Raw genomic sequence first — 22,598 nt, 5'->3', positions numbered from 1 at the left:
AAGCTTGCTTCCAGATTTGAAAATTTGTTTTACCCTTGCCATCAGCCAGTCAGCAGGTATAATACCACTATGAAGTGATAACAAAAAAAAAGCTTTTCGAGAAAGCATGTTACCCACTCAGAATAATGTTTAAGAAAAGCATTTGTAACCTTGTCCGGGCCCGGTGACTTTTTGTCGTCTAGTTTTAGCAAGGCAGCAGTTATGCCTTCTTTCGTGGTAACAATATCGTTGTCGGAAAGATTCATGTCTGAGTGTTTTACGACAGCACCGTCATCCTTTGGGATGAATGCAGAGCAGAAGTACTTGTTAAACGCTTCAGCAAGGAGGGAGGGTTCAGAACACGACATGTCATCTACAAGAACGTCTTCGATTGTGTCTCTACTCATTGACATGTACCTCCAAAACTTCTGCGGCGATTCTTGCATATATTTAGTCAATGTATTGGAAAAGAAAGAACTTTTGGCTTTTTTTAACTCGCTGCACACTTGCACACTGAGGTTACTGGTAGCTGTCACATCTCTTTGGATTCTCTGACGTGCACGGCACAGTCGCCTTTTTAGATCAATAATATCTCGTGTTATTCGTGGGTTGGGCCTATCAGTCCTTTTTGTTTTTTGGGGAACATATTTGAACAAGCAATCATTTATGACTCCCAGGAAGTGATGCCAAAGCCCGTTTACATCTTCATGATGTTGCATTTCACCGACACCGATTTCCATGCGGTCGAGAATTGATGTGTTGTTGGCTCGTAAAAAATCAAATACCTTACTAGCCGATTTCTTAATTAAGAATTTATTGTTGACTTTAAGAGATGCAATTACTGCTTTGTGGTCAGATATTCCTTCTTCCACATCAATTTCATAATCAAACGTTCCCTCGGATAGAAACAATAAATCCAACATCGTCGAACTTGCCGCATGTACTCGCGTTTGAGATGAGACCACCTGAATAAGACTGAGTTTAGCCATTGTTTTTAACATACTATCTGCATGAAGCCTATCAGTGGAACTTGGGATTCTTGCGTCCCAATCTACACCAGGCGAATTGAAGTCACCAGTGATTATTATTCTTGCTTTCTTACTTAAAGTTGTTAGGTAATTATCAAGGCTTTTAAAGAATTTCACCGAGCTGCCAGGAGGCCTATAGATGACGCCCACCAATAATATGGTATTTCCAAGAAATAATCGACACAAAGCGTTTTTGTGCCCTTCAAACGACGGTAGTGGCTCATATTTTAGTGGTTTCTTTAACAATAGCGCAACGCCCCCACCTCAAGTTAATCTGTCATTTCACAAGACATTATAGGAAGAAGGAAAGACTTCATCACTCGCGATATCAACTCTCAACCATGTTCCTGTAATAGCGATTATGTCAGGGTCATGTGTTAAGGCCAATCCTTCAAGCAACTCCGTCTTATTCACAATGCTTTGGGCATTCAAATTCAGGAGGCGTATTTCATGTTGCTTCTCTTGTCAATCACAGTTCAGCAAAGGGTTTCTTTTGCTACCGTACATGTTTACACATGTGCCAGACTTTTCATCCCATAAGTAGGCTCCCACAAAAGTGAATTCATCATTTGCACTCCTGTTAAGGCTTTCCCTTGAACAGTTCTTTGCCATCTTTTTCTTGCAGCCAGTTCTCTGTGCCTTTAATTACTTAGCAGTCAAGAGTAGGGAAGCTGCATAACACAAGGACAGCACTTTCTCTGCTTAGTGCATACACTGTGCTAGGTAAACTAAAGCATTGCACTCTAGCTAGTATGCTACATGATCCAATATTATATTAACTTTCGAACCGAAGCCATAGTTTAAGACATTGCTAACTGTGTAGTCCATCGGCACAGTTTGTCTGTTTTTTGAACATGATAGAAAATGAGGAACAATATAGATGGCACACAATATTTTCAAGTTGCTCTGCTTCAAAGCAACATTTGCTAGCGACCGTAAGCATGGTGTGCAATAATACAATAAGACGAAGCACAATATCTTGCATCGCTATATGATAATTCTTGGATATAAGTTGAATTGGTGTGTTTCCACATTTTCGTCAGCAATGGTAAAACAGCAAGCAAATGTAGGCATGGCTTTCTCAGCACAAAATAGACTATCATCAGCTGTGCAAGTACTTGCACTCACCAGATCTGTGCAGCAGAGCTACTGAAACTATGAAACGTTGCCCTCATTTTGTGCCTTTTTTTTTTGTCATTTTGTATCATTGTCGTCATTTGGTGGTTTTTACTTGAACCTTTTCAGTCATTTTACATTTCAGTTACTATATAGACTCATGTAACTGCTACATCTCTAATTCCAAGAGAAAAAAGAAATTCACAAAAAGAATACTTTTGTTTATACTTATACTTATGTGGTAGCTTCATTTCTTTTAAACCGAAGGGGTCAACTTTAATGAGGGAATTTATATGTCTCTGCACGGTAGTTTCACTTTGCAAATTATGATGTCAGCTTTTTTAAAGATGTTGTTCCTAAAAAAATAAAGGAGAACATCTCTAAGACTGTAAAATATGCTCAAAGAAATAACACTGCAGCTTATATGCAAGTCAATAGCTACTGATGCTATTGTTTACTAGATCCTCTGGATAAAGTGCTTGTGGTTGCTGAATGTGCAATTTGGATTTCTGCTACATATTCCATATAGATGTATCCATTGCAAATCGTCCCTTCCCACTTGGCTTGTTCTTTTTCATCCTAGCTTGTGGAGGTTTATGGCAGCACTGAAGCCAGTGTGGTTTCAAGCACACTCCCATATGACTTTGTAGGAGGAGGTGAGTGCATACGATTCTTCTTTGCTCTGCTATTGAGATTTGATAAAACACCAACAGATATAGTATCTATGTGTTTTCTGCTCACCTTATTGCTCCTAAGTTTAGGTATTACGCTATGTCTGAAAATGAGCTCTATCTAAATTTTCATCTTTCATCATTCATTCTTGTTTAGAGCCTATATGTGCTTGTTTATGAAGTCTAACAGCGAAACATTGCTGAAGCCATTAAACCAATTTCACAGACCCACACTAGTTATTGCCCATGATAAAATGTGCACTCCAGACTTTCAGCAAGAGTCATATGCGCCGGCTATGGGGGCGCTCTGGGGCCCTCCCCCTCAAGAGTGCCGAATCTTACACCCCCCCCCCACCCCCCCACACACACACACCTAAAATGTCATTACCAGAGCTTTATCATGAGAAGCCATCAAACAAGGACAACAGAGGGCTAACACTCCCTAGGTTAATTCCAGTAGTAACACACAAATACCCAAGAAAGTGGATGGGGAAACGGCGCCGCAGTAGCTCAATTGGTTAGAGCATTATACACGTAATGCGAAGACGTGGGATTGTTACCCACCTACAGCTAGTTGTTCCTTCATCCACTTTCATTGCCATTAATTTATCACTTCTTTAATTCAATTAGTAAGTACAAGTAATTTCCCCTACATTGTCCTTGGTGTCTTTGTTTGTTGGCTTCTCATGATATGATTAATAAAAATCGGGCCCCTTCATTAACCCCCTTTCTTCTCATTCTTACATAATGAGGGTCTCGAATCTGGCAACATGGATGCCTTCAGGTAGCATGCGCTGGTTTATTGACCAGTTGCCTACACCCAGAAAGATCACGTACTTGTGACACCTGCGGCAGAAAGGATGTTCCACGTCCGCCACCAAGGTTTGCGAGTGATGGTGCTGGCTAACACTCCCAAGGTCACTTCAGTAGTAACACACAAATACCCTAGAAAGTGGATGGCGAAACGGCACCACAGTAGCTCAACTGGTTAGAGCATTGCATGCGTAATGCAAAGACGTGGGATCGTTGCCCACCTGCGGCAAGTTGTTTCTTCATCCACTTTCATTGCCATTAATTTATCGTTTCTTCAATTCAATTAATAAGTACAAGTAATTTACCCTATATTGTCCTTGGTGTCTTTGTTTGTTGGCTTCTCATGATATGATTAATAAATATGAGGCCTCACGGATAACCCCCTTTCTTCTCGTTATTACCAGAGTTTCGTCACCCACATCATTTGAGGTTTCTTTTAACTTTCCCTGACCTTTTCACTTAAAATTTTATTGTGGCTAATAGCTTACCACATCATTGTCTGACGTGCATGGCTTTTATTTCATACTTTCACTTTATTTCCACAAATCCTGACAGTAGGAGGACAAGCGCATTAGAAGCACTAGCAGCTACTGCCTCATCTGTATTTTCTCACTTCAACATTGTTTTAAATTTCCACTGTAAACACCATGCACATGCACAATATATTTAAATATACACACAGGACAAAGATATTTTTGAAAGAGAAGGAGACAGCCAATTAAAAATTATTTCTATAGGCATGGATATACAGTATGCCTAGAGAATGAGTATGTTGCTGTATGTTCACCTCGTTTCAAATTGCTTTACATACTTTTTTGACACTAAAAAAAACCTGCAGACTTCAGTTGCCTCTTCGGCAGCCTTTTATCAATGGCGTGTGAAATGCAGGTGAATGATATGTGTCTCACTATTCCCTTTCCAGTAAGCAATGCTAACGACTCATGAAAAAAAGAAACTCTTCTAATAATTTACAACACTTATTATGGATGGAAACATTGTTACTTGCATGCAGAGATCGTGAGTATATACAGGGTGTCCCAATTAACTATCATGCACCCAGATTTAAAAAAAAGAGCACTTGCGTTACTCGAAGAAAACCTAGTGCTCTTTGTTTCCCGTAAAGTGGAGTAGCTGCCAGTAATTTGTTTCAATGCTGACATTTAATTAGGTAATTGTAATTAATTACCTAACTCGAGACATACTATCCTAATTATCAACGTGTCAATAAGGCATTTGTAGGCGCAGCCAAGGGATGCCGCATTGACACTTTGATAATTATGGCAGTACTTTGCAAGTTAAATAATTAATTATAATTACCTAATTAAATCTCAGTAATGAAAATTACGGGCGACTACTCCACTGTACAGGAAACACTATGCACTAGGTTTTCTTCGAATAATGCAACTGCTCTTTTTTTTTAAAGTCTTGATGCATGATAGTTAATTGGGACACCCTGTATACACGCTGGACACCGAAGTGAGGTGAAGCTGGATTCTCTCAAAATCGGAATCAACAGCAGTCATGCACAACAGCACTTATACTCAACACTCACAGAAAAAAAAAAAAGAATGAGAGAGAGAGAAAGACGCTGCAGTTTCTCCAAAAAAGACGAAGCAGTATTAGTGGCAGCGAAGTATAAAACAATTTAACAAAGGAAGATTACACCACCGAGAGATGCCAGATTCTTGGTGATGTGAGAGGACTCGAGATGTGAAACTGGACTGTCTCCTACTACGAGGTCTTCTGTACACTCATAGAAGACCGTCACTTCAGTGAAAAATTCTTCGTGAACACTTCAGTGAACAATATATATATATATATATATATATATATATATATATATATATATATATATATATATATATATATATATATGATCTGGTTCGGAAAGTTGGCCGCCCCTCCCCCCCTGGACAAATTAAAACTTTCTGCTTATGGCAAGAGCCAAATTAACTTTACATTTCGTACACAAAAAGGCATCTGCCTGCAACATGGCCATTTCCATTTCTTTTTCTAGCTATTCACTAGCCATTTTGCAATCTTTTATATGTAATTTCTGCATAACTGTGCACAGCTGGAACACTGCAGCTACACTCATTTTCTCTTCCCGCAGACAACGTTGGCTGTCTTTTTCCGGAAGTTGAAATGAAGCTGGTTGACGTTCCAGAGATGAACTACTTTGCAAAAGACGACAAGGGGGAGGTTAGAAATTTTTTCCCCCCTTCTGTTTGCTTTTCATTTTCTGTCCATAGCATACGCTTCTTGCAATGTCGTACTGAATCTTTAGTTGCCATGTAGACTCATGTAAGTACATAACAGGTGCACCCCCTATTTTAAGAAAGAAGGATAAAAAATAATAATCTGAGGTTTTACCTTTGTACAAGCCAGATGCCTAATTTCAGCATCCAAAATGACTAACCAACAGACCTACCTGTCTAGCTGTCTGAATCCGTAGCTGTATTTGTTTTAGCAAATGATCAGCCAAAAAGGTAGCTTCATTTCTTGAAAACGGGGGAGTCAGTTTTCATGAATGTCTTTGCGTCTGCATGGTAGTGCGAGCAAACTGATGTGTAAAAAAAAAATACTGCTTTTTGGTCTATGCGAGGGTAACACCTTGAACGCTCTATGAAATACACTCAAAGAAATAAAACTTCAGCTATTATGGGAGATAATAGGGTTTGTGTTGGTTGGCTCACATTACTGTATTTGCTTAGGTAAAACCCACATCCCTTTATACAAAATCTTTGGAGGGTGCAGGTCTTACACAGGACAGCTGATGACGACCTGATAACACTTGTCAAATGATATTTTTTTTAGCAGCATGACACAGGACAAAGGAACAGGCACAGGACTGAGTCCCTCTTTTTTTCCTCCTGTGTCGTGCTGTTAAAAAATTTTGCTGTTTGATAAGATGTACCTACAGGCCAAATGAACACTCTGCTGTTAGCACAGCATGCCTGCTGTGCTGTCACTGCTACATCAGTTTCGAAAGTACTGCTTATGCACTAAGAAATTTTCCAATTCAGCAATCTTTAACAATTTTCCTCTTGCCATTTCTGCGATTATAGTATTATAGTACTATCTAGTGCATTCAGTTTTGCTAGTATCCTTTGGCTGAGCTTTGCTTTTGAAATTTTGGTAGCTTCGAAATGTGACCTACAAGCCTTACAGAAGTAAATATGGTGTTTTTTTTTTTCTTTTTACTATTCTTCGTTGTCTGCAGATCTGTGTCCGCAGCCCTTTGACCTTCCAGGGTTACTTCAAAAATCCCAAGGAGACTGCAGATACAGTGCTTCCAGGTGGCTGGGTACTCACAGGGGACATTGGGATGTGCACGTCGGTAAGACCCGTTCCACTCATGTATGCAAAGAGCGGGCACTGTTGGCAGGGTTCATTTCTTTCTTCTAATGTTCAGGGACAAGGAAGCAGTTGTGATAGACAAGAAAGGAAAGTCCGGCAGTGGCCACTGAAGTTACTAGCTAGAATTATAGAAGGATTGTAGACCGAGCTTGTTGGCACATATTTAAGTGAATACTTGGGGACACAGCGAGCGAAAAAAAAAAGGGGACAATACCAGAAAATGTCGGCACAGTCAAACAAACATTTTTATGACAATGCAGATATAGGGTACGTTCGATTCGCCTGCACCATCTGAACCAGTTCACGAGGTGCTGCACCCTGCCAGTCGTTTCAGCGGTGCAGCAATGGCGCCCGCTGAACTACACCGTTTGTTTCAAAAGGTGCAGGAGAGGAGCAAGGTTGGTCCATAATTTTGCCACACCCACTCCATAGTCGGTGCCGACTTGGTGCAGGCGAACAGGTGCGAAGCAGCAGCATAATAGACAATGCAACACACGGGCGCGAGTGCCGTTAAAACCCCGCTTACGCACATCTTATGTGTATACGCAAGTGTCGTGTGTATTTATGCCCCAGAAGCCGATCATACCTGCACTTCAGGACCTCTCAAACTTACGCACTCCGTACACATTAGTCTGACATAATGCCTGCACCCCGTCTGCATCCTTGCATTCGTTTCGCATGTCTCGCTGGGCCTGCACCTCAGAAATGGAGCTGCACAATTTCTGAACTCCTCGTGAACCGTCATGAACTAGTTCACAGTGGTGTAGGCAAATCGACAAGACCCAAATATTGCCATGTTGTAGTGACAGTGAAGAACCAGACTGTAGCAAAACTATGAGTCACGAATTTAACGCTTTATTGGGTGAACTTGTGCCCCCGGAAAAACGAGTGGCAGTCAAACTACAACAATAGTGGTGAGCGCAGTCGTTGGTCATTGAAATCTGACCTACAGGTCAGGCACATTGGCTCTTTATACATGACTCATCATACACTCCGATGTAATCACCGGTGCTTGCATGCGTTCCAAAATGTACACCACTAGTGATTCACTTGACATATGTAATCTGATTAGACAAAGATTCTTTCACTGTAAAAATGGTGACTACATTCGAGAAAGTTCCGATATAGAAAGGTGCATCTTGCGCAGAGGATAACTTTCTAACATTTGTTGGCCAATCAAAAACAGTCGCTGGATAAACATAACCAATGTACTCATGTCAATGTATACAAGGTAAGGATGTGCAAGCATGCAAGCAAGGATGTGTAAGCACTAAATAATCGGTTATGTACATTGCCAGAAAGCAATGTTACAATGTAAGATGTTAGCCAAAGCTCACATTTCGCTTGGTCAGACGACTTAACAAAGTTTGTCAACTCCTTGCCGAACACTTTAAATGTCCACATACTAACACACTTGGGATGTCTCGTATAAATTGTGTATGGCTCAAAAATTTTACGCATTTTTAATAATCTTTGTACTACCATCTAAGAAATAACACTTGTAGTAGGATTAACGTGTTGGTTCCTATGCAGGAGTTGAAACTTCAATCCTGCTAAATTTTGTTCTTGTGGCCTGCATCTGCCTTTGCGTATTAATTTATTATGTATCCCCCCCTACCTAGTGAGATCCTGCTGTACTCTGAAGCCCTGAAGCAGCTGTGTGTGCACTTCTTTTGTTTATTTGTTTATTATCACTTTAAGGGTGCAGACTGTGGAAATGGGGAACTAGCAGATGCCAATTTTATGCATAATCTTTTTACAGTGAAGCTGTTAAGGGATACTTTCCCCATTATAGTGTCTGCATGTAGAAAAAAATCCCAAAGATAGTGCAGTGCCGGGCTGACCCATGGCAGAGATGACGTAGGCGTTAAGCACTCCCCACATGTGGGCCGATCCCGGAGACAGTACAGTACCAAGCCAACCCACGGCAGAAGTGAAGCAGGCTTTAAGTACTCTTTCCATATGTGGGCCAATCCTAAAGATAGTGCAATGCCGGGCCAACCCGCGGCGGAGGTGCAGTTCGCCATTAAGGGGCCCACATACAAAGCTTCACTGGTCATCCTTCTTCACCGAGTGGAAGGGCACTGAGCATCTTTATCTAACCCTTAGTACCCAATGAGTGAAATAGATGTGTTGGCTGTATTCATACACAGCTGTATATTAGTACCGAAAGAGAGATATTTTGGAAGGAACCTTCACAAAATTTAGTGATAAACAAGAGCAGAAGAACAGACTGTCTCTAGTACTGCCTACAATCACTTCCAAAACTCAAATTTTTCCAGAACCAACATAGGTCTATAATGCAGGCTTTACATTTATAGGCTTTTGTGAACAGCATGCCTGATTAAGTTTCTTCTCTTGTCTAAGCCTATCTTTTCTTTGTCTGATTTTTTCTTTCTCAGACAGGAGCACTCAAAGTTATTGACAGAAAAAAAGACTTCTTCAAGCTCTCACAGGTTGGTGAACAATCAAGTCCAGAACGTCTACAACAGCATAGTTTACTTATGTTACGGGCTCACACATAAAAAGAAAGAAGATTGAAAATTGAGATCTTTTGGCGCATATAGTTTGCACAGTGTGCCGCATGGGTCTTTCACTTGCAAGTCCAGCACACAATTGACTAAGCACAACAGACCTGTCCTGTTTACTTCCTTGTCCTCGTTGTGTTTTGCATTGCCATACTCATAATGAATCATAAGCACAACTAGTTATGTTACAGTAAAGCCTTGCACTTCATTGCAATTCATAGCAGCACTTTAAAACCCCTACAGATTTGTGGTCTAAATATTTTTCAAAACAATCATGTCACATATGTTCACGTCTACTAATCTTAATTATTTTCCTGCTAGTGGTACTATATTTTGTTACAAAATTTTTCATGACCACTGGATTTGCAGCTTTTGAAAATTGAGGTCCTGTGAAATATAACCCTTTTAGGTGCAAATTATGGTGGACTGTCTACAAATCTGTTGCATCTACACAACTTCATTTCAAGGCACTCGACACCCAAAGGTGGTACGATGGTACTGTGTGCATCTTCCTATGAATCATCATAATTAGAGCGTAATTATTTATATATTTATTGTCTCGTCAGTAGTGCTTCATTTTTGCATAAAAATATTAAATCACGGGCTTGAAGCAAATGCAGTGTTATTATTGACTGCATGCATTACGAGCAAAAAAAAATTATATTTTCAACATTGCTGGTGGAACATGCCACATTAAATGTCTCGTTAAACATGGTAGCACTTTCAGCAGTATGGAGCACATTGGAAGCGAAATCAAGACACGCTGGGCATGCAAGGGGTTCAATTCACATGAAGTTCAATGTTTGCTGCTTTTTCTTGGAAATTGCTCAACAAAACCGGCAAAAACAAGTTGCATCCACAAATGTGAACCCAGCGCTTGAAGGAGATAAAGGTTTTCCAGTACCTAAGTGACAGAAATAATGTTTTATTTGACTTATTTGATCAATGTAGTTCCAGTCTGACAAAGCAGCCATTCAACTATGGAGAGACATTGCAGTGAAGGTATCCATGTTAGCTTTGACCACTTGGGCTTTAATGTGCACCTAAATTTAGGTTAGGACTTGAGACTGACTCCAACGAAATAACTGAATTTTATTAGCCCAACGTTTCGGAGCCCATTCGGATCCTTCTTCAGGAGGTTGTTCTTCGGGGGGTGGCTGTGTGCCGCTTTTAAAGCGTCTTTTGTAAAGGATGCTGAATGCTGCCCTTGAGAGCAGCATCCAGCAACTAGACCCCAAAGTGCGGGAACAGGTCAAACTGAAAGCAATCGGCATAATAAGGTCCGATAACAACCGCAGAAGAGAACGCAACTTATCTTCCGACGAAATAAGAGCAGTGAGAACACTGAAAGAAGATACAAGCATTGTAATCCTACCGGCGGACAAGGGGAACTCAACCGTTGTTTTGAACATAAAGGACTACGAGGAAAAGGTGTCCGCCCTACTTGACAGCCCAGATTACGAGAAACTAAAGAAGGACCCCACTACGACAACCCAATCGGTGCTGAACAAGATTCAGGTTGAAATATTCCGCAGCCATCCAAATTCTCGAAATCTCTACCTAAAATTAATGTGTAGGAACAGATCCACCCCAGCTTTCTACAGCTTGCCAAAACTCCATAAACCCAGAATCCCCTTACGACCAATCGTAGACTTTTCGTGTTCCCCACTACGATCACTATCCAGTTATTTGCATCAGATCATATCACCACTCACCGGAAGGACAGCATACCACGTGCGCGACTCCGAGAATTTCATCAAACTCACATCAAAAGTATGTATCGAAGAGGATGAATGTCTGGTCTCTTTTGATGTAATCTCTCTGTTTACAAGAGTACCCATTAAGTTGGCTGTTTCCGCAAATAGGGATGCCCTGGAACACGATGATATGCTCAGCGAGAGAACCCCTTTGAGTGTAGACGAGATCTGCCGCCTTCTCGAACTGTGCCTGTCCAATACCTATTTCACCTTCCGAGGCAGCTACTACAAACAGGTTAAAGGAACTCCTATGGGGGCCTCAATTTCTGTTGCCATGGCTAACTTGACTATGGAGAGCATCGAGGAGAGAGCTTTAAATATTTTTTCCCCGAAACCGAAAGTCTTCCTCGGGTACGTGATGATTACTTCTGCATCGTGAAGACGAGGCAAGTCGAAAACTTTCAGAAACACTTCAACTCCATAGACCCGGATATACAGTACCCATCCCGTACCCGTACGTCCATCCATCCCGTACATCAGAGTGTCCATCCCGTACGTCAGAGGTACCAGCGAAGCGCTCAGCCGAATATTAAAAAAAGAAGGCGTCAAAGTGGTGCACAAACCAATAAACACTTTCAATATCCTCCCCCCTAAACCAAAAGATCGTCCACCTAAAGAAAAAGCTCAAGGCGTCATCTACAAAATCAGCTGTAGGCGACTGTCCGGCGTCGTACATTGGAGAAACCAAAAATCTAAAAGAAAGGATCAGACAACACGAGAACGACATCAGAACATTCAACCGTATTCGCAGCGCCGTCGCTGAACACTCTGAAGACGCCGACCACAAAATTGCTTTCCAGGAAACTGAAATCCTTCTAACAGAGACGAACTCGCAGAAGAGGCTGCTACTGGAGTCATGGCACATTCAGAATACGAGGAATAACATAACCGCGTGAAGGGCAACCTACCTTCGGTGTATGTCCATGGCCTTGGCGACATGACAAAAAGAAGAAAAGGACGCACAGCCAGGTAGACTCCCGCTTGTTTCGCCAACACAAAAACATCGGTGCGACCCTGTAACCTCCCCCACCCCCCGCCTCCCATCAAGGGCACCCTCGCAGTCATCCCAGCACCACAGCAGCCGTCAACAACCCCCCCCCATTTTGTTTCCCCCCACCTTTCCGTCTGTGAAGTGTCTCCCAACCTTCCGTGTTCCCCCTTCCTTTCTTCACAAAAGACGCTTTAAATGTGGCACACCACCACCCCCCAAAAAACAATCCCCGGAAGAAGGAGCCAAATGGGCTCTGAAACATCGGGCTAATAAAATTCAGTTATTTGGTTGCAGTCAGTCTCAAGTCCTGATCAATTTCCGAACCAGACAGGCAATTCTGTCGAAATGTTCAGCTTCAAACCTAAATCTAGGTGCATAGTCATTTTTGTTTTGCGCTTCCATCGAGTGCACCTGCAGTACAGCAGCATCGAACCCATGACCTTGTGTGCTGTTGAACCCCACTGCCAGAGGATTTCAGGTGGTTTTTTGTAATGGGCACAGTTTCACTTTTCTTTTAAATTTTATTTTAATGTTGTGACATAATTATTATCTGCAAATGACAAGTGTGTGCTGACAAGCTGCGGACAAAGAACATCAAAGATGTAAACTTTATTGGCCAAAAGTGTGCTTTTCTAAAGCAAAACTACAACTCTGCAGTTGCAGTGGTTGCGAAAATGCCGACAGTACATGTGGCAGACTAGCGGGCACTGCTGGCAATTGATCCCTTCTTTATAAAACGTCATTGTAAGTTTTGAATAACTGGTGATCGTCATGACAAGTACTCCAATGTGCCAGCTGTCACATGCTTCTGATGAGAGGTTCGTTGCACAGGATACATTTATGGTGCTACACTCTTGATAAGAACAAGTCGTGATAACAGTGATGACAAACTGCCAGAGTTCTCTTGTTCGTAGGGTTCAGTGCAACTTAGAGGTATGCACTTGGCAGTAACGTAGAACTGCTTGCGGAATCAGTTTTCCTTGCCTATCTGCAATGCTAGTTGTAGATATCTGTATAAAGGAATCACTCACTTGTATTTTCACTGGAAATGAAAATTGACAATAAAATTTTCTGATCGTATCTCTTTCTTTCAGGGAGAATTCATCTCACCTGATCGAATTGAAAGTGTTTACAGTATGATGGACTACATTGCAACAATATTTGTTACAGGGTGTCCAACCCAGGTGATAATCCTTCGTTTTCTATCTTTATTTTGCACATCATGTTAGGGTGCTGTTTAGCAGTACAGTGAAAGGGTACCGGGAGCAGACAATATTGTATCATACTAGACTGAGGCACTAATCTAGGAAAACTCTTACTGTTTTGTCAGCTGTAAAAGATATGTTTCTATTGGAGAAGATCATACACAAAAAGGAACTACTGATACTGAAAAGATACCACATTAGAAACTACCAGTTTAAATTTCTTTTGTGATCATGCCATTGCTGCATGATGCCCAATTTTGCAGGATTTGGTGGATTGGTGGACGAATCCTACCCTGTTTATTTCTGTAATAAAACAGAATTCCCTTTTAAGAGTTCATGAGTTTGACTTGAGAGTTCAAGAGCTTTGGGATTAAGCTTGGTCAGACGTTGCTGCAATCTTTGACATTGGGGAGAATCTGAATGCTGTGTTCCACTTTTCACTTTTATGTTGCTTTCTGGCATTTCAAACCTGTGCTCTTAATAATAGTGATATATATATATATATATATATATATATATATATATATATATATATATATATATATATATATATATATATATATAATAGTGGAATCTCGATGATACGATCACGGCTTATACGAATTTCTGGATGATACGAATTTTTCTGTGGTCCCGGCCGAGCCCCATTACTTTGCAACGTGCTAGATAACGGTTGTTACGGTTCAATATTGGAGCCGCGTCGGTTGATACGAAAATTACCGAAGACACTTTGGAAATTTGAAAGCGTGCTGGCGAAAGCCAGACGCTGCTGCCGTCTGCGCTCCGCTTCCCTGGCTTTGCTGTTCGGTGAAATGGCCGGTCGCTGCTGCCCTCTGCGCTCCAATTCATTCGCTTTGGTGTTCGGCGATATCGCCTGTCGCTGCCGCTGCTTTCGTTCTGCTTCCCTGCCTTTGGTACCCGGCGATCTAATCAGTCGCTGTTGGCGTTTCCGTTCTGCCTCCCTTGCTTTCGCATCGGGTGACATGCTCATTCGTCGCATGCGCATTCGCTCCTTGTTCTGGCGTTTGATGTTGGAGGAATCCGGCGTCCGCTTCCCCGAACCGCTCAGCGCGCAATCACTGGGCCGCTTCGGAGCTACGGGCCTCACTCACTCGACTGCAACGAGACGTCTGGCGAAGGAGCGGCGGTGCAGCTGCCACCGCCGACGCCCGCGCGCTCGTTCTACCGCTACTGTGTGACGTCACGGTTGCTATGCGCAGCTGCGTCACCGACCGGCGCGCCGGTTGCTAAGGAGGGTAGGAGTTTGCGCCGCTGCGCGGAGGAGAGGCCACAGTTGGCACGATTCCAGCGCACGGACGGACGCGACTGCGAGCATGAGCCCCACCGACGGCAGTGAAAGAGAACGGCGCGCAGTTACGCCATTTCTCCCTCTCTCTTTTGGTGCGGAGGCCGCGACTGGGCGCGAAGAGTTTGAAGCGGTGGCACTTCTGTTGCTTTTGTGGTTTACCTCCTTTTCCGCGTGCCATCGGACAGAGTGGCTGCTGTGCTTCGGGCCGCGTTCGCGTTAGACGTGGGCGACGGCGAAGGACCACCACCGGCGGCTGAAACGCTCCATGCGCTCGAAGTTCTGAGGCGTGCTATGGCCGCGGATGAAATCAGCGACGACACGTGCACGCGTTTTTATGGATTTGAACAAAGTCTGCTAATTGACCTGACAACGAAAAAGAAGCAGGACATTAGAGACTTTTTCTTCAAGAAATGCTTTTTACGTACGTGTGCCGGAGTGTGTTCACCTTTCACTCTTTAATTTAGCTAGATTTAATTGTTTGGATGATACGAATTTCGGCTAATACGAATATTTTTCGTGAGCCCGTGAGATTCGTATCATCGAGATTCCACTGTATCCACGATAATGTCAATTTTCCTTAGCTTCCCGTTGAAGACATACAATGGTAGGCTTCCATAATAGGTGCATTTTATTTATCCAGCTATCAAAACCTCGGATTTCACAGAATAGCTGCTGCCTTTGTGAATACATGTGAATATCAGTAAAGAAGAAAACAGACATTTTGTCTAAAGCTTACCATGATGCTTTGGCAGCAATATAAAGACTTGATTCGCAACAGTGGCAGGCACGTACCCCCCCCCCCCGAAATTAGGTGACATATGCCCCCCCCCCCCCCCCCAGACCACCACTCCTTATACACATTCCTATAGCACCGCCAAATCAGTCTTGAAACTCGACAGCCATTCGGCAGTCAACATTTTGCTGCCTTTTTCACTCCTTTTGGATAGCAGTAGTTATCGGCATCTCGTGGGGTGTGAAGGCCAATTTTCTCATCGATTCGGTGCCTGCGTAATACGGATGTCGCACGGCACACTTTTGATCACGATCAAGTCCGATCCGAATAGAATTTCTCGGTTGTGAGTGGCTCCTTTGCACAAAATGCGAGAGAGAGCCAATCGTAGTCAAGAATTTCAATCTGGATTGGTCACGATCAAAAGTGTATGTGTGACGCCGGCATAACTTGAGATGCGTTCTGTTGTCACCACCTATTCAGTGATTACGTGTATCACTGTTGCTTTGTTAGTTCAACCTTCTTTGTTTAGACTGATCCAGGGACCAGGAAAGGGATTCAGTTCGTAGTCAGCTGGTCTATACACTCAAGAAACTAGTTGCGGCCCGAGTAAACGCCAGTTGCATTTAACTTTTCCTTTTGCTTCATTATTTCGCCAAGTGACAGCTCGCTGCGACGCTGGCAGATCCTCAGAACCATATAGCCATAATATGGGTTAGATAAGGTGGAAAATAAAATAATGCAAAACAGCGTCCATCATCAAACCCTGCAATAACCCTTAAACCCATAAGCAATTTGACTGCCGCCTGTTACCTCATCTGGTTTTTCCCTAATTGCACAGCACTTTTCGTGCAAAATTGGCAGCTGGAAACATGTATCGGAAGGAGTTGAGAAATTAAGCGGTATACTAAGGGAAAAAGCAAAGGCAACAGCCAAACAGCAAGGAAAAACAAAATTAACAAATTTAACATCTTTTTATTTAAAAAGGAAGTAGAGAACGCCGCCGGAAGTGGAGAACAATTCGGTGTGTTTTGAATGACGCTTCTACAGTTATCACTCGAGCCGCCTGACGTAGCCACTTTTCTGCTGTGCTTATGTAGGTGTTTTTCTAACCTTCCGTGGTGGGCGCAGTACATCTAGAATTACAGCATCCTGCACTCTATGCAGTTGTACGGGACTGGCGGCCACGCATGGTTAAGAAAATTCCCAAATAACAATACGAGTCGGTTTTGGCTCTTGTTAGAGCAGTAAATGAGGGATCCAAAACAACTGTGATTGTTCTGTAAATGTATATTTCTCTACAATTCTTCCAGAGCTACTTCAAAAAACGCTGCTATAGTCATATACAACTTAAGTCTGCAGTGAAGCCCTGCCCAGGCCCTCATAACTGCCAGCCACTGTTCCGACGTGAGGCTGCAAATAATTTGTACTTGAAACTTTTCCTGTTACCCAAATAAGGTGGTAATCCCAAAGATAAAATTAATAGCACATAATTTTGTACGTTTTCCGTTGCCTATTATAGTAGAATGGCAAAAGCCTAATTTTTTTATTGAAGTGAAATAAAATACTTGCTTTGCTTCAACTATGTATTGTCAAGGGAAACTAAGGAAACATGGTCTGCCCAGATCAATTTCTCCCTTTTAACGTCAACTGGTATACTGGCTACCTCTGTTGGCTCTGTAATTCACTTCACTGCCTTACTGTCTCTTAATGCTATGCCAAACATTCTCAGTTCTATCGCTCGTTACGCGCGTATGTCAGGCATTACCAAGCCATGACTGATTGCATACCACTATCCTTGAAAAAAGTACAATCATTGCATTCTACCGGTTCTAAAATATTGGGCAGACACTACTTTATGAAGCAGAGGTTAATAAAGAAGCTTGAGGCAAAGTTGCACTTGTAGCAGTCTCTTAATACTTTTTCTTTCTTTTTGTTCCAAATATACAGTCCTTCTGTGTTGCCATTATTATTCCTCATGAGGAGCCTCTCAGGGAACTTGCTGCTTCCTGCGGTCTCAACAAGAAGGCACCTCTATCTGAAATCTGTAAAAATCTGGTAAGTGAAGAATACTGGTAGGTTATTTTCTATGCTGCGTGAAAGGACGAAGGGGTTATTATTGTTATTATTGATGCTTATTATCAAGATATAGTAGCTTTAAACTATTTTTCCTGACTGGAGGATACTGCGTCTGCATTCAACCCACAGACTGTGCGCAAAACTTTGCTGAAGGAGATGCAAAAACATGGGAAAGAAAGTGGCTTGAGCTCTCTGCATCAGGTAAGGAAAATTTTTGCTGCATGTTGTTTTTTAGTTAATGCACAGTACTGGAGCACTGATGATAATTTCACAATCTTGCACACACACTACAAGTGTTTCATTAGCATTGACCTTTTAAGGGATCCTCACGACCACAGTTTATCATAAGTGATTGTCACTTCTTAGCTTATTACAAGTCTACCTGTGGCAGTAGTCATGTTATTATTATCACTTATCATTATCACTTTTATGATATTTTCTACACTATTTACACTCATAGTTGTGTGTTTCTAACCATGCTATTAAAGCATATCATGTAGAAACAATGAGCCCTTATGGTAGTGTCCTCAAAAAAAAATTTATGGGCCCTTAGTGGGTTAAGGGACTAGAGCAGGTGCTTCAGCAAAGGCTAATTCTTAACAGGATATATTGCTGGGCTCATTGGTTCATTTTTGCGTGGAATAATGAATGCAAACTTTCGCTGGGACAGTGAAACAGACGAGGGGCAAACACCTGTCCCTTGTCACTGTCCCATCTAAAGTTCGCACTTGTTATTCTATGCGCTAATACTTAAAGGGGCCCTGAACCACATTTTATTGAAGTTGAAGAATGCATTTGAAGTTAAATTAGACAATTTCAGAAATGCTTTACTGCAAAAAGCTCTTCAATGTGTTCACCAGAAGCGGAGTTATTGGTAATCAAACAATAATTTGCACTGCGAAGGCCATGGCAGAGTAGGGTGTGCCCATGTGTCACTGTGGCACGCAGTTCAAATTTGATTTTGGAAGTTCATGTAGATGCCACTATTTCTGGTTTTGGCGCCTATGATGTGCCAAAGTTGTCCTTAGCAAGCCACAGTGCATGCAACTTCAATGTTTGCTCTGTGCACGACAGGGCTAGAGTGTGCGCTCCCACTCAGGTGCTCGTGTCAGGCTGTGCTGGCTCTGCTATGTGGTATGGTCTGGCTTGTCCTGCACCAGCTTGATTGACTGATAATAGCCATATCCAACTTGTGCATTTCGAAGCACTATCAATAGCTCAATATAAAGCAGTCTGCCAAGGCATCTAACCAGGAGCAGCCAGGAGCGAGTGCATGCTGGGAAACGTGCACGTGGTCTGAGTTTAACATTCACGTGGTTCGAGGCTAGTTGAGTGTTCAAAATTAGTCGATATTAATGAGACCCAACAACTATGGAATCGATAAGTAGGGTGGCCAGAGCTTAGTCCTATGTGGGTAGCCACAGCTGAGCGTGAGCAGATGATAGTCAGCTTCTTTCGGAAGTGCATAATTATTAACGAAATTCAAAAGCAGATTTTCGCCTACTTCAGCCTGTTTCTTAAACTGTGTCAATAAATATACACAGTAACAGTAGGAAGAAGTGCACTGATCCAAACACCCTTCTTGATTGATGTCAGCTATCTACCAATAGCAGCCACGTATGGGAATGTACTATAATACGAAATAAAGCGTCCAAAAAAGAGTGAGGTGCAAGCTTCTGTTGAAAAGAGAGCATTTGAGAGAAAGGAGACTTCATGCTCCACGTGCGAGATCCACGCGCTGCACACGGCTGCAAAATTTGGCTGAGATGTTCACAGCAGCGCACGCTATCTGTGGAAGGCCAAGAGGTGGTTAAGGGCCCCTTAATCTCTGCAGTAGAGATAAGAAGGTTATTTTTTCAGCAACACATAATTTGTGCTCAAAGCATAAAAGAAATAAAAATTGTGTGTGTTACACTCGAGGATTCATTATCTTCGGCAGAGTGTGTAAATAAGATACACAGAAGGATGCAGGTCACAAAACTTCTTGCAGAGTTGGTTGGCACCTGCCATGCAATTTCTCAAAGTTCTTCTTGAGTCTTTGTGCATTCTGCTTTAAAGAGGTACCAAGGAGGAACTCTAGTTTAATCTTCTAAAGGTGTTCTTTGGTTAGTGCTAGTTCATTACTAGTGGAGAAAATGGAGAAGGAACCTCTTTCATTGAATTTCACACCAAAACCTCATGTACGGTATGTCATTGTGACACCACAGATTTCAAGGCAATTTTCTTGTACTTGGACCATGCTGCATCTGGCACAAATAAAAAGTTCTATGAACATGTTAGGTTTATAAATTTACGGCACACAAAGGCAGAGAAAAAGGAGTACCTATACAGGACACCGGCACTGGTACACTGTCTGCTCCTTTTTCTCTGTCCTTGAGTGCTGTAGATTTACCGTGTGTCACCAATTATCCTGACAAATACCTTTCTAGGTGAGTATTTTGATTCCTTAACTGGCTTAACTGGGCTTAACTCTTTCCTTGCATGTCATGCAATATTGTTCCATCTGAACGCTGACTGTAGATTTATCTAGTTAACAGAATCCATTTGGAATTTGGTACTTTTACATGTAAACTTACAATTTTCCAGGTTCACAATGTGCACTTGCATATAGAGAATGACCTTCTGGCCTCTGGACTTGTGACAAACACGCTGAAGCTCAAACGAAATGTTGCACGACAACAATTTGCAAATGCCATCCAAGACCTGTACAGTGAAGGCCAGCTTCTCAGCACATGACACCATAGTGTTGTCAACTCCAAAAAGTGCTCGGTGCATCAAAGATGGTCAAAGCATTCACAGTGGACTGTTACAAACAGCATATTAGCTGGCCTACGTTAGGTGCTGCTGTGTTCCGCCACAGTCAGTCATTGTTTTTTTTTTCTTGAAACTGTACCAGACTGGCACTTAAATGGACACCATGTGTGAATGTTAAAGCAAGCTAAAATGACAGATTAGTGTTCCAAAAGGCCCAGGGCATTGCTTTCACGAAGAGCCTCTCGGAAGTGAGAAAATGACATAAATGTGATAATTTCCCATACATAGTTGGTAAACAGTGTCTAAACACTGACGACAAAAAGGTAATTAAATTGGGCCTCAACACGAAAATAAAGCAAAGTGAAGTTTGGTCAACCTAATCAAATTCTTCTACAAAGGGACTGAACACAAATGTCTTCATGTTTCTAGAAGTTCAGTATAACAGTCTAGACTGATCGAGCATTTGCCTCTAGTGTTCCTTTAATTTTGTAGCAGTGTTTATCCATGCGCAAGTTTGCTTTCATGGTTTCATATTCAGCTGGCAAGATTTCCACAAAAGGGTGTTTGCATCTTGTTACCCTTTTGGTTGTGAACAGAAACGCTGTGGCATTAACATAGAACAAAGATCTCTGCAGTTCTCTGTGTAGACTGCTGATACAAAAAAGCATTACGTTATGTCGACAGACATTACAGTAGTATTGTTTGAAATGCTCCAATGGCAGCTATTATCTGCGCTCTGTCTTGCACACGTGAATGCACATTCTTTTCACTTGCCGTCACCTGCCGTGCTTGCAAGGATGTTTTGTACCAGGGCCATAAAAATCAAAAGTTTGTTCCACATATGTGGGGCACAGTTTTTTAAATGTTTGGAAGGTGTTGGTGGAGAATATATGTATATATTGAGTGGCTGTATACAACTCATATTTACTCAAATGTTTGTTGTTTTACAAACAGACAAAGAGCAGACTATTTGTTGTTTTAAATAGTATATACAGGTGCCCGGTGCAATGTGAATATGATAACCCCACATTCCTTGTGACAGCCTGTTTATTTTTTTAAGCGTCTCACAGTATTTTCATTCTTGTTGTAAATGTTCACGCGTGCCTAAAAACTATAGTGTGATGTATTTTTTTAACACTTTTGTGCTGGTGCATAAATAACCAACTCCGACTTTCACAAAATGAAACTGTTTGAAGCGTTGTTGGGCAAATGAGATTAATGCTATCCAGGCATCCTGACATTGCTGAGTACCACAATTCAAAGAAGTAAGTGTATATGGAAATGGAATTGCCAAGAAAATTGAGAAATTTTCGCAAAGGCAAGGCACGCACATAAAAAAAAAAGAAAACTGAGGCAGGCTCTGTGCATTTGTACACAAACTGCAGAGCACACCTACAGTTTACAAGCTCCATGCTTACAGGAAATCAAATTTTCCTGGCTCCCTTGTACCCTGAGCTTTCAAGGACAGTTATACATAATGCATGCACATAACCGTATAGACTCATGTAAGGGTGGCAGTTTTTTTATTTTTCACAATTTTGACGAGCTGCGACCCTTACACGGCACCGAACCTATCGGCACCGAACCTACGCTGGCACCATTTTGGTGCCAGCGCAGCCAGCAACTTGTGCACACCCCGGATCCCTGGATGTACATACCAGTGCATCAGAGGTCAACACATAACCCTTGCCATTGAGTAGCAGTGCATGAACGACACAGTGTGTGAAAATTTGCCGATGCACGCACGTGACAACAGGGCACTAAATGTGATTGCTTCTCCACTGGAAATATTTTTTTTCTTTCAAATTTTGGGCTGCCAAGTTGCAGGTGTGGCCCTTACACAGGTGCGGCCTTTACATGAGTCTATACGGTACATTCTTTTCATGCTATCCTGTTCCAAACTGACATCAAGTGCAAATCATTTAGTGCAATAGTACTCTTTTCATGCAAGCGTATTGCATATTTTTTTTGCAAGCTTGAACTTAAAATAATAAAAAAAGATTGTGATAAAGAAACTGTCTGCCTGAATGAGATCCTTGCACTTTCCTGGCTGACCTTCACTCTTGCACTTTTCTGGCTGACTTTCACTCTGGAGCCAGTATAATGTGATGGGAGAAAAAAAAAACAATGCATTACTGGCAAAAAAAATGTACACATTTCCAGTTCTACTCTACCAGTTCTATTCATGCACTGAAATATTCCAGATCTGATAGCCTTGCATAAGCAGCTGTATAGAGGCTGCCAGACTGGACATCAACAGCAACATTCAGTAACAGCA

At 42.0% G+C, this 22,598-nt stretch overlaps 1 protein-coding gene across 1 annotated transcript in view; it reads left to right on the top strand.

Annotated features, from left to right (window-relative positions):
- The window catches only part of LOC142571651 (long-chain-fatty-acid--CoA ligase 5-like), a 93,317-nt gene extending 70,981 nt beyond the window's left edge, over positions 1-22,336 (top strand). Inside the window, exons 14-21 of the mRNA XM_075680171.1 lie at positions 2,707-2,779; positions 5,721-5,809; positions 6,831-6,947; positions 9,370-9,423; positions 13,338-13,427; positions 17,438-17,545; positions 17,696-17,767; positions 20,153-22,336. Of these exons, the coding sequence (XP_075536286.1) occupies positions 2,707-2,779; positions 5,721-5,809; positions 6,831-6,947; positions 9,370-9,423; positions 13,338-13,427; positions 17,438-17,545; positions 17,696-17,767; positions 20,153-20,302 (753 nt within the window). The 3' untranslated portion in view covers positions 20,303-22,336. The remainder of the gene's footprint in view (positions 1-2,706; positions 2,780-5,720; positions 5,810-6,830; positions 6,948-9,369; positions 9,424-13,337; positions 13,428-17,437; positions 17,546-17,695; positions 17,768-20,152) is intronic.
- The last annotated feature ends 262 nt before the right edge of the window (positions 22,337-22,598 follow it).

This window comes from Dermacentor variabilis, chromosome 2, assembly GCF_050947875.1.
Source record: "Dermacentor variabilis isolate Ectoservices chromosome 2, ASM5094787v1, whole genome shotgun sequence".
Lineage (NCBI taxonomy): Eukaryota > Metazoa > Arthropoda > Arachnida > Ixodida > Ixodidae > Dermacentor > Dermacentor variabilis.
This window is presented reverse-complemented; position numbering and strand designations above follow the sequence as displayed.